The sequence below is a fragment of the Nilaparvata lugens genome, chromosome 9 (genome assembly GCF_014356525.2).
Source record: "Nilaparvata lugens isolate BPH chromosome 9, ASM1435652v1, whole genome shotgun sequence".
NCBI lineage: Eukaryota > Metazoa > Arthropoda > Insecta > Hemiptera > Delphacidae > Nilaparvata > Nilaparvata lugens.
This window is the reverse complement of record NC_052512.1, coordinates 11,321,853-11,334,710: the sequence shown is the minus strand read 5'-3', so window position 1 is coordinate 11,334,710 and position 12,858 is coordinate 11,321,853. Positions and strand designations below refer to the sequence as shown.

General features: G+C 36.2%; 1 protein-coding gene across 1 annotated transcript in view; it reads left to right on the top strand.

Moving 5' to 3' along the window:
- Window positions 1–12,858, top strand: part of LOC111054087 (ras-specific guanine nucleotide-releasing factor 2-like) — a 432,594-nt gene that overhangs the window by 350,396 nt on the left and 69,340 nt on the right. Inside the window, exons 15-17 of the mRNA XM_039435485.1 lie at window positions 4,221–4,435; window positions 9,163–9,312; window positions 11,333–11,568. Of these exons, the coding sequence (XP_039291419.1) occupies window positions 4,221–4,435; window positions 9,163–9,312; window positions 11,333–11,568 (601 nt within the window). The remainder of the gene's footprint in view (window positions 1–4,220; window positions 4,436–9,162; window positions 9,313–11,332; window positions 11,569–12,858) is intronic.

Genomic DNA, 12,858 nt, shown 5'->3' with positions numbered 1-12,858 from the left:
TGAAATGAGATGATGGTGATATTTAATATTATATTATGTTTGTAAGGATTGAGAAGTGTTTATTGATTTTATCCACTCTGCTATTTTTTTAGGATTTGCTTTTGTTGTTCTATTTGCTATTAAGTTTTCTGGTATTAGGTTGATGAGTCTATTGCAGATGTAAGGAAATTGTCTTCGGCATACAGTCATGTCAGTTCTGTTAATCTGATAATTATCTTGCATTCGAAAATTGTAGGTTCGAGCTTGAGGTGTAAATAGATTTCTGTTTTTAATTATGTATAATATTATGTTTTTCACAAATAGTTGCCTAACTGTTAAAACTGGGAATTCTGTAAAAAGGAGATTTGTAGGGTAACGTCTGGGTCGACCAAGTGCTGCTTTAATTAAGTGTTTTTGAATTAAGGAGATTTTGTTAAAATGTACGTCCAATGCGAACACATTACAATATTAGAAGGCAAATTATACATGTTATGTGGTGAAGAAGGGTAGAGTATCAAAAGTTCTTCCAACCATGGCTATCCATGTCATAGGAAGGCTTTTGATCCTTGGAATTTCTGGAAAGGATTGGGAAAGGTATGTGATAGAGCACAAGTAGGGGAAGTGAGCGCACTGATCAGAAAAGTTCTCTATTGTCCTGTCACCAGATGGCTCAGATCTTTGAATAGTAGACTTGAGATGCGCGTGAACACTAGCGTCAGGTGATCAATTTTCATAACGGCAAGGAAAGTTGTGTGAGTGCGCCACACCAGATTTTTAATGGAATGTTTAGTTAGTTGATGACATAGCGGAATGCTAGTAGTGGGTGTTTCAAAGTTTTATTATTTTGCTGTTCAGTCGCCATTGTGCGTTGGATCAGCGAGGAGCATGCGTTCGCCGTTGAGGCCTACTTTTCGAGTGGCTCCTCAGTGGTTTTAGCACAGCGCGCATCTCGGAATCTGTTCAATTTCCCCGTGTTCTAGTCCGGAAATCGATTGTGTTGTGGATTAATACATTTAGAAAAACAGGTAGTACAACATAACGAAAATCCAAAGTTACACGGCCCATTGGATCACGTGAAAACATTGAGACAGTGAAAGCTTCAATTTTGTTGACCTCCAAGGCGATCTGCACGCAAATAAGCGTCTGCCCTTGGACTTCCCACGGACTTTCCTTGGACTTGCCCTTGTGAGGAGAATTCTTCACGATAACCTTCATTTTTACCTATAGCCTACAAGATGGATATAATATAAAAAATATATAATTTGAAGTAACTCTTCCCAGAATGCCTTATCTCAAACAAAGGCGATTTTCAATGGCCGGCTCGATCTCCTGATTTTTCCCCGTGTGAGTTTTTTTCTGTGAGGCTTTTGGAATCCTATATGTCTGTGGGAACCGTCCGAAGACCTTCTAAGGTTCAAATAACAATATACAGAAAGAATCAGCCAAAATTATGCCTGAGATACTAAAAATACTTCATGATTCAGGCCCGGTTGCACAAAAGCTGGTTAAATTTCAACCGTGATTAATTCCACGAGAACCAATCAGAAAAGGCGTTTTTTATAAGACGGCTTCTGTGATTGGTTCTCGTGGAATTAATCATGGTTAAAATCTAACCAGCTTTTGTGGAACCGGCACTTGGTCTTCAAAACTGCATGAAACAAAACGTTGAATACAAACTTTCATTCTGAGAATGGAATAAAACTTTTCTGATTCTTACAATGTGTTTTATCAAGTTTTGAAAAAGGAAATTATGATGCCGCACTCTGTATTTCATTTGCCAAGAGAGTTCTTACTGATGAGTCTCGAGTCAGCATCCGTTTGTGAGTTTGTTTGTTCGACGATTACTTTTGATTGCTTTCATCAATCAATTTTAACTTTTCAACACATCCTAAATTTAGGGACTCAGTCAATCTGGCGATCAAAACATGAGTTAGAAAATAATACAGGATGCGCATAAATTATTGAACAAATTTCATAGGCTAATTGCAAAAAAATAAAAAATAATAGTAGCGTGCCTATTTTTGTGGCAAACAGTGGTGTAGCTTCTATAATTTGTGATGACCTTCTGCCAAACTTGAATTGGAAGTCTATTTGCTGGCATACGAAGTAGATGGCTAGACCAGTCCTCTCTACTTTTCTTCAAAAATACTCTACATTCAGTTCGGTTCCTATTACGTCGTTTCTTATGCAATCCAACCTAGTGTAACCTTTGACTGCTCGAAGGAACCTCATTTCGGCTGCTTGAATACGGGACTCAGTTTTTTCATTGACAACCAGGCTTCGCTTCCATAAGCTATTATTGGTACAGCCATTAGTCTGTAGAACTTCATCTGAGTGGCTTGTCTTGTTTTCTTCCCTATTGTTCTACATATTGCACCACACACAGCACTGAATTTTGTAAATTTCTCACTTACATCATCTTCTCTGTCAAATGAGATACGGCATCCCAAGTAATTGAAGCATTTAACTTGTTCCAAAATTTGGTTCTCAAGCACTATCTTGAATCTAACTGGCCACTTTCCTTTAAACGCCATGACCTTGGATTCAATCCATTCAACTCGTTTCCTTGAAACGGCCATGTACACTACTTATCAATCAAAAATTCATAATAATTTGAAACAAATTTAATTTATTGTAACAGAAATATCAAGCTAAAGTCTGTGAAGGTGCCTACAGATATGTGCGCCGCGAACATGAGCAATTCACTTTTAATCAGCTGACTATATCTGTATTTTTACAGAAACGGTAAGATACAGATATAAAAAGCTTGGCATCAGCTGATTAAAAGTGAATTTCTCATGTTCGCGGCGCGTAAATTTGTACGCACCTTAAGATATTACTTTTAACACGGCTCTTTCTCAAAGACGGAGAGGTCCGATGTTCTATCTCCACTAACTACTCTACTACCTAGCAGCATTCTAAAGCGTCGCGTCAACACTCCCCTCCAGCTATTGACTGGTATTGTTCCAAAAATTGTTTACTGGCAACAGGTATGTTAGTGTGATGTGTTCATCACAAGATCGTAAAGCAAAAAGATACGGCGCATCCAAATGTGCGCAGTATGACCGTCTCTGTCTATTCTACAAACTGTGGAAGGAGAATTGGGTTTCTCCTCTTCATGTTAACCCTACAGAGACACACTTACTTCATGCTAACAGAGTAGACACACTGGGGTGTTGAACACCCCAATTTAATTTCACATGTTTCTTTGAAAAATATAGAGAAAAAAGTACTTAGCCCATAATTCATAATTTCTTAATCATTTTTGTTCCAAGTGCATACAGAAATCGAAAGTAGAGCATTGTTTGTCAATATATTTATACTAATTTTAGAAGTAAGTATGTTCCACCCAAGTGTTGGAGCTCCCAATCTGGTTTGAAGGAATGGCTTGATCATTGCCAATGACAGCTTCATCAAAAACTCACGTCTCTTCATTTTATTGTTTTGAAGCCTCTAGTTGTAAAGAATCATACAAATATTCCACTCTGATTCATCATCCCATACCACATTCGTAGTGGTCAATTCAAGTGAAACTGTAATAAAATTATTTGATAAACGTCCTACGTAAAAGACATCTGGGGTGTTAGACACCCCAAACGAAGAACAAGATGAGCTGGTGACCTTGTAGAATGCTTTTATTGACTGAGAGTGGTGGAGAGCAGTTGACAATGCTACAAACCTAATTTAGACTGGAAAAAAATTGTCATCTGTTTGTTATCGTCAACTGCAGAACAGAAGAAAAATCCCTGGGGTGTGAAACACCCCAGTGTGTATCTTTAGGTAGTGTGTCTCTAATTAATATATCACAGACTTTAGTTTCATAATTTACACCAACTCTGTATAATTCTACAAACGGGTAGCCGTCTAGTTGTCACCCCGACTACTTGACACTTGGTCATAGGCGACTATTTCGTCTATGAAAATATACCATTGCCGTCAAGTTGTCCCCCCGACTACTTGACACCTACTGTACCAAAGGTGCCAACTAGTCATGACCGTAAACCACTACTTGACACCTCGCACCCTCGCGTCAGGGTGCCCCCCCCCGACTAGTTGTCACCTCCTCAGAAAGGAGACAACTAGACGGGTATGACTCACGCCTACTTGTCCCCTAAAAACCGGTTTTATAGGGGAACAAGAAGTCGGGGTGTCAAGTAGTCGGGGTCGCACCTAGTCGCGAACCCCTACAAACACTGCTCAATTGTTTGTTGTATGATTATTGTATGAAAATTGTGTTGCAGAGGCATCAATGTGCTCAATGTCGAGTCACTCGAGTGGGATGAGTGAGGGCGCTGGTGCTGGTGGTGGCGGTGGTGGTGGGGGGAAGGGTGGCCGCGACTTCAAGGTCATAGTGGATGTGAACAAGGGCGGCGCGTCCGCGCAGGCGCAGATGTGTGTCCACCTCATGGCGCCTACCATGCAGGAGAAAGCTGCCTGGATTAGCGATATCAGCCAGGTAGAGATTGATTTATTGAGTACTTTTTTATGTAGATTACAATATATTCTGGCTCATACACTTATATACAAAATCTTACAATACAGCAAAATTATAGATGAATCCTATACTATTAAACGAGCTATTATTAAATATGTTTAGATGTGTAGATGTTTAGATATCTTTATATGTTTAGATGTTTTTATATCATATCGGGGCACCGAGCTTCGCTCGTTATTTAATTATTGATAAACAGAAAACAATTCTTCAAAATGATTGGGGAAGGACAAACAGGCACAGCCCAAAACTGTTTCTTCCCCGAATTTTAATTTGTACACTATAAATGGTCCAAAAAGTTGTCTATGTTTCATACACTTCAATTCAGGTCCAATTTTCAGTCAACATATTTAAAAACAGAAAAGTTCTAATTTAGATTGTTTACGAACCAAATTGAATAACAAAATAACACTCACCAATCACTTAAAACTGTAAAATAATGATTAACTTTGAATATTAGGTATAATATACTCTAATTTAGAGTGATAAACCATGTCATGTCAACAAATCAGATTATTTTGATAGAGTCTATTAAAATTTCTAGATAATATTTCTCGCGAGACGGTAAGCTGATTGAATGATTACACAGTTGATCTCCCATACAGGCATCTTCTGTTATCGACAGACGACGAAATTATCATCTGTTCTTCCAAGGATGAATTAATTATCTTTTTAATGTCCTTCAGCGAGTTTTCCCAGCGATGAGACTAGTGCAATTGAATTTTTATATCATAAACCTAATATGTTCCAAATTTCGTGAAAATCGTTAGAGCCGTTTTCGAGATCCGTTGAACATAAATAACCAGATATAAAAATATAAACAGACATACAGAAATCGCTCGTTCAATATAATAGGATTTACAACTTTAACATAAAAAACTGATACGGGTTGAGATATCGATGGCGGTTTTCGCTTTTGCGAGTTTTTTGCTTTAAAAACCTTAAAGCCTTAAACTGGCACGAAAAAGTCCATTCTTTCAGAAAGCTTATTCGCACTTCCAATGCGTCTTTCTACTTAATGAATAAAATAGTTTAAATAATAATAATAATTTTTCCTTATAATGAATAGAATAGAATAGAATTTGGATTTGTATTAATTTAAAGTGATTAGTGAGTGTAATTTCGTTATTCAATTTGGCTTTTGAAAAATATAAATCCAACATTTTTTTTCACAAAAAATTTGACTTACATTCACCTACTAAATTGGACCTACTATTTGGACTAGTATATGAATAAAAATTCGTGGAAGTAACAGTTTTGGGTGGGGCCTGTTGGTTCTTCTCTAATTATTTTTATAAATTGTATTTTGCGTATTATTAAATGAATAAAATTTGGTACATGAACGACCCATACCTTGGGATATCTTCTTGTGCTATCTTTTCTCTCTGGTTACAATTTCTGCTGCTTTAGTGAGGACCTCGTTATAGTGTCAGTATTTGGCTACAAATGGTGTTGCTATCCTTATCATCATTCAACAAAGCAGATAGCGCTATCCTTCCTCACCTCCACAACGTTACTCCAAATCTTTTTTTATTAATTTATTCATATGCAAATAAAATTCAGGTAAAATACAATACACAACAGGTATTTGCCCAAAACTGCTTCAAGCCCTAATTTGGAATACACAGTCTAAAGGTTATGTTACTTACGTAACTGAAATGATAAATTAATTCTCACACAATTTTGAGTCAAAAAAATGTATATACTATAATTTTGAATTTATAAGATTGATCAATTTCTAAATACAAATCCAAACAAAAATCTTCCTTCACAATTGCAAAAAAATATGGAAAATTTCACTCAAATCCATTTATGTTATCCATTAATATTGACTTCCATATTGTACCTATCTATCAATGTATAAATTAATGATAAATGATAAATTATAAATGTTTTGACAATTTGTAAATAAATAAACAAATGAAAAATAGTTGATCTCTGTAATTAAAATTTATTATTCAATCATTAGAAAATAAATTTTCTTGACGAGTAAAATATAATCGATTATTTCAGTTGATATTAATTTCTTCTTTTGTCTTCATCCTACTTGAACTGTTAATATTAAATTTACAGCAGTAATCATGGTTTTGTTGGACGCTTTTTGTGGCACTGAGCCACACCTTCAGCATACAAGGAGTAGCTAGATACTCCTAGTATTTAGCCACATCTTCAGCGTAGAAGATGTAGCTGGATACTCATAGTATTTCGCTACGTACAGGATCTAGAAATTTTGTCTTGGGAGGACTTCAGGATAACGTCAAAGATACGCCCGAGATGGCTGTTTTACTGCGTTTTCCTGGCGGTCCTCAGCGTTTTTTTGTGTTTTCTCAGATTTTACAAAAACTTATTGAGATAAAAAGTTCGAATTTGGTACAGAAGCTCAGCTAGAATCTAGAAGTTTTTTCTTAAGAGGACTTGAAAATTATGCCAAAGATACGCCCAAGATAAACGGTTTTACAGCGTTCACTTAGCGTGCCCCAGCGGTTTTTTTTTAATTTGTTACAATGGCTCAGCTGTGGTTCAAAAATGTTGGTATTGGAGGAATTCAGAAATAACGCCAAAGATCCGCCAAAATCGGTGGTTTTATTTAGCTGGATAGAGCCTAAAATTCTGTATTTGACTGGAGGAAGCAAGCTCAAATGAAGAATGCAGGCGAGCGAAGCGAGCCTGCCGGATTTTCAACATACAGGGTGTTTACTCACTCCCTACCAATACTCTACGGCAGTGGTCGCCAAACAGTCGATCGCGAGCTACCGGTAGCTCGTGGGGTAGTTTTTGGTAGCTCACAGAAATGCTCGAGCAAAAGAATGTCGTCCAGTTTGATAATAAACACTCTCCCAGTCTGAAGAAAATCAATGACGAGAAAAATCCTCCACAGCACCGCAGCAATAACCAAGAATACGTTACAATTCTTTCAGACTTGAACAACAGTTTGATCAACGATATCAAGATTTTAAAAGCATATCAAATATGGTAGAATTCATCAACTCTCTTTTGTAAATATCTATGCAGAAAATTTTTCAGTTTGTGTAGTAAAACATTTTGGTGCAGATCAGGCTTCAGTTGAAATGGAATTTGTGGATTTTCAAAATTATCTGTCTCACAGATCACTTTCTACAACTGGAAATATTTGGCCTCAAGTCCCCAAAGAAAAATATCCAAATATTATTTAAGTTGTATTGAGGTTCAAAGCTATGTTCAGCTCTACTTACTTGTGTGAAGCATCTTTTCAAGTATGAAATTCAAAAAAATCTATATAGGAACAGACTGACTTGAGAACATTTGGACAACTGCATCAGAATGGCGGCTACAACGTACACTCTAAACATCAAGAAAATACTTGATGACCAAAAAGAGTTCCACTGCTCTCATTGAAATGTACATTTCAACTTTTTTTTACTTTTTGCTATAAGATAAGTAGATTCCAACACTAGAAATGTATCTTTATAGGCAATAAAAGTGTGAAAATTTTGCGTACAATAACTTCTTCAGTCTAATATTGCTTGGTAGCTCACTAGAAGATTTATAAATGCTATTCTAACTCACAGGCTCATAAGTTTAGCGACCATTGCTCTAGGGCATTGTTCCTGGGTAAAAAACATAACTTAATATCATATTAAAATTGTCCGCAAGTCTGCAGTTACTCACACAGCGGCCATTTTGCTTTTTTCACTTATTATGTTTTTTTCTAGAAAATGGTTGTACATACGAAATTGAAACTTTGCACAATCAGTTATAACACCTAGACAAAGCTACAAAAAATTATGATAATTTTTCAAAATCATGAAACAAAATGGCGGCCATTAAAAATTTTGTTTCTTAAATAACTTAAAAACCGTTGGTTTAAAAAAAATTACAAGAATAAAATTTTTTAGTAAATTTAATTACCTATCGATTGGTACCTAAGCTTTTTAAGATTGAATCAATATAAATTATTGTGATATGGCCGCTTTAGTGATAGGTGACCACTAATAGTTTGTAACAGTCCAGTGTAAACCAAGGCATGCTGATAGAGTCGCCTCAATGATGCAACACTGTCTATTTTCATTGAATGTTAATAGTAAGCGATTTTAGGTCATTTCAAACAATAAAGTTAAAAACGTTTCATAACCCTCTAAAGATGGGTCACCAACCACTAAAGCTGCCATATCTCATATGTCAATTTTAGTCTAATCTCAAAACAAATCAGGTACTAATCGTGAGGTAATCAAATTTACTAAAAAAGGTATTCTTGTAATTTTTGTAAAACCAACGGTTTCTAAGTTATTCAAGAAATAAAATTTTAAATGGCCGACATTTTGTTTTATAAATTTGAAAAAATTATAATAATATTTTGTAGATTTGTCTAGTTGTTATTAATTATTCTGCAAAGTTTCAATTTCGTATGTTCAATCATTACTCGGAAAAAAATAATAAGTGAAAAAGCAAAATGGCCGCTGTGTGAGTAACTGAAGACTTCCGGACAATTTAAATATGATATTTAGATATGTATTTACCCAGGAACAATGCCCTAGAGTGTTGGTAGGGAGTGAGTAAACACCCTGTATAATCACATCATAAATATAAAGAGGCTAAACGGTGAGAGTACCCATATTATGCTGTTTAATCAGTATCTTTAAAGTTCGTTAGCAGTGTATGTATTTCTCTGTATTGATGAAGGAATAAAGTTTGCTTGATTGGTGTGGTTTCAGTGCATGGACAACGTGCATTTCAATGATCTGTTGCACAATTCGATGTCAGATACGTCCAGTGTGACAATGCCGCAGTCGATGAAGAACGACCCCAAACTGTTCAAGGACGACATCGACATCCGCTTCAGTCGCACTCTTAACTCATGCAAGGTCAGTGCCACTGCCACATTGATTTTTTGATCTTCTTTTCGTGCCACCACTACACGTACAGTGTGGGTCCTGTAGCTTTGCCTATCGGCGGAGGGCCACTAGACTACAATACTACCATAGCCACCTCTAATTCAAGGCCCCGGCCTACGATATTGTAACGTCGCAGTGTAGGCCTAGAATCTAATACATGATTGGTGAAAAAGATCAGCTGGTTTTTTTTTTAATCTTTTCCACCAATCATGTATTATCTGGGCCTACACTGCGACGTTGCAATATCGTAGGCCGGGGCCTTTTATTAGAGGTGGCTATGATACTACCCATTCAAAAACATCCAACATCTTTGAAAATGTATAGTTTCATATAGTCCAGGCAACGAATGCTCAAAAAAAGTATAGAGGGAAAAGTTTAGAACACAATCTTTGACCTCACCTCGTAGCTCTTTTAAGGATAGTGAGGTAAACATATCAAAAGTCCTCACCCCTACCCCCTGTGCTAAGGTGGTGGGGGTGGTTTGAATGTACCATATTTTGGTTCATTGCATATATCTCGAACAATATGCGTCTTTCGGAAATTTTTGTCGGATACAAAATTAAAGCTTACAAATTAGCCTACAAGTTTCATCTGTAACATTTTTCCATATCTCTCATAGTTTTCTAGATATGAGCTCTTGAAGGTTTCTCAATTTGAAGAGTAACCCTTCCGGCTCCGATTTTTCCATCTTACAACTTATAACTTGTTAACGATTGATTGAAAAAGTCCGTGCTAATCATGATCTCATAGAGCATCATATTCTCTTCAATTTAATGTATCATTTCATCATTTTACGCATCTCCCTACGATTGTTGCAGCCGTTATAGTGTTGAGTGTAGAATCATCAGTTAAACAACAATAGATCAATTGACAGGAAAATTTGGAGGGAACGTTTATATCACAATAACTACTTAGAAGTTAAATATAAATCAAAAGTCCTCATCCCCACCCCTTGTGCTTAAGGGATGAGGGTGGTTTAAAAGTTGTGTTTTTCCATTTCTGGCTTACGTGCATGTATCTTGAAAAAATGAAGCTAGATAAATTTCCTACAAGTTTTGTTTAGTGGAGTTTTGTGATATCTCCTTTAGTTTTCGAGATATATACTTTTAGATGTGTAAAATCTTTAAAAAGACAGTTCTTATTCCAACCTTTTAAACTTTCAGGGCTTATTACTCAACAACAATGCATCGAAAAAATAAGTACTGAACGTTGGGTTGTAGAGGGTTAAATTCTCTTCAATTTGAAGTATTTTTTCACCATTTTATGCTTTCTTATCAATTGTTAAGCGGTAACAAAACTTTAAAACCACGCCTTTCGAGTGTGACTACTAGCACAACGCTATGTCATCAAATAACTGAATAGTAACCATTAAAAAAGAAAAATAAATTACGATGCCACACCTGTATGCTTTTAGAATTGAAATAGCTGTTTAATGTAGATTACGCACTCATTATTATTATTATTATTATTAGCGTATGGCTTTGAATAGTGGGGAGACCCAAGGGTAGTTCCACCTCGCCGTATATAGTCCAAAGTTCCCTAATGGGAAACCGGACACTAAGGTTATAGAGAGCACAATATACTTCAAATTTACACTTTTCACCACGGAATAAAGTTCATTCTGATGGTAAAAAGTCCAAACATATACAAAACCGAAACAAAACACAAAACCACCAGGCCAAATTTAGAAAATATTGAATTTAGACAATAAATTTAGAGCCGAAAATTTATAGCACGTTACAATTTTGCCATGGCAACCAATTACGCACTCATGTACAACAATATACATTTAATTATATATATATATTTATGTTATTTATTTTATACTGTAATGTTTTTTTTATTGATGTAATTAATTTTTATTTCATATTGATGTATCTTATGTGTGTGTGTGAAATTGATTGATTGATTTTTCTCTGTATTTTTGTTACTATTATTCAAACATGTTTGACATAATTGAAGAGGAAATGAATGTAATTTGATTGAGCAGGTGCCGCAAATCCGGTACGCGACGCCAGAGCGCCTGCTGGGCCGACTGACCGACCTACGCTTCCTGTCGATCGATTTCCTCAACACGTTTCTGCTCACCTACAGGGTCTTCACCGACGGCGTGACCGTGCTCGAGGCTCTCAAACAGGTCTTCTACCAGACCGCCGGAGGCCACGAGTCGCCAACCGCGCATGGGCCTCCGACCACACCGCGTAGAGTCGCGCCATCCTCCATCATGTCAGTCACAAATTCGAATTCACAATATCCACAATCAATAAGCTAACAAAAACACACAGCTCAGTATGATGAAAAATAATGAATGAAAATTGTGATGTGGAAAGCAAATAGGGACCAGTTGTCTCAATAAATCGAATTTGAGGTATCATTTTTCCTCAATAAAGGAGACTATGAAGAATTTAAAAAAAAAATTCAGATTGATATCTTGAAAAATGACTGAGTTATGCCTATTCAAACATAAAAACAGGGCAATGTTATAACTCCATAACGACAACTGGTCCCTTCTCTGCAACATTACATGTGTTCATATAATCAACTCAATCAATCAATCAATATAATCAATCAATCAAAATCGACTGTTCATATAATCGACCAAAAAGTCGACTTTTCAATCGATTCTGACCAACAAAGGAAATGTTACTGCATGATAATCGATTGAAAACTCGAAATCGATATTTTTGACACTAATATCTATTATTGTCTGCAGACCTGAACATTTTACTCTTCTGACAACTGGTCCCTTCACACACTGTTCCACATCACAATTAATAAAATACAGTCCGGGTCCTGTAGCTTCCCCTATCCGCGGAGGGCCACTAGACAACAATACTACCCGTTCAAAAACATCCAAAAGTTTTGAATAAGCAACAGATGCTCTTTTGTATCTTCTTAAAAGCAACATGTTGCATCCGAAAATATACACAAGTAGCTCTAATTGATCGAACGTAGTGAGGTCTATGTTTCAACTCGATTTGTTCTTGTCTGTCTGTATGTAACGCGTTTAGAACCAAACGCGCTGATAGAATTCGATGAGATTTGGCAGGAATATTCCTTTTCAATCGATTCAATCGAAAACTCGAAATCGATATTTTTGACACTAATATCTATTATTGTCCGCAGACCTGAACATTTTACTCTTCTGACAACTGCGCGTCGATGCATACACAAGGCTTTTTGAAATTTTGCATTCTAAGGAAAATATGAAAGGAAAAGGAATTCCTTTATACTTTAGGAATTCCCAATAATAATAATAATAATAATAATAATATCGAGTAACCTGGCTGGCTCAGGTCTAGTGTCAGAGTTTTCAGGGCCTCTGACACGACCTAACGACTGCTTTTACTTTGATATCACTATATATATAATCTACTCTGAAGATAGGATTAATTAGACTATAGATATTATTCATAATCAATCAGCTGACAAGTGGATTACACAGATGGCTGGAGTGACACAAGAGAAATTCACGCTTTATATTCAATTGTACTTCATAGCAGCTCTTTCATGAGC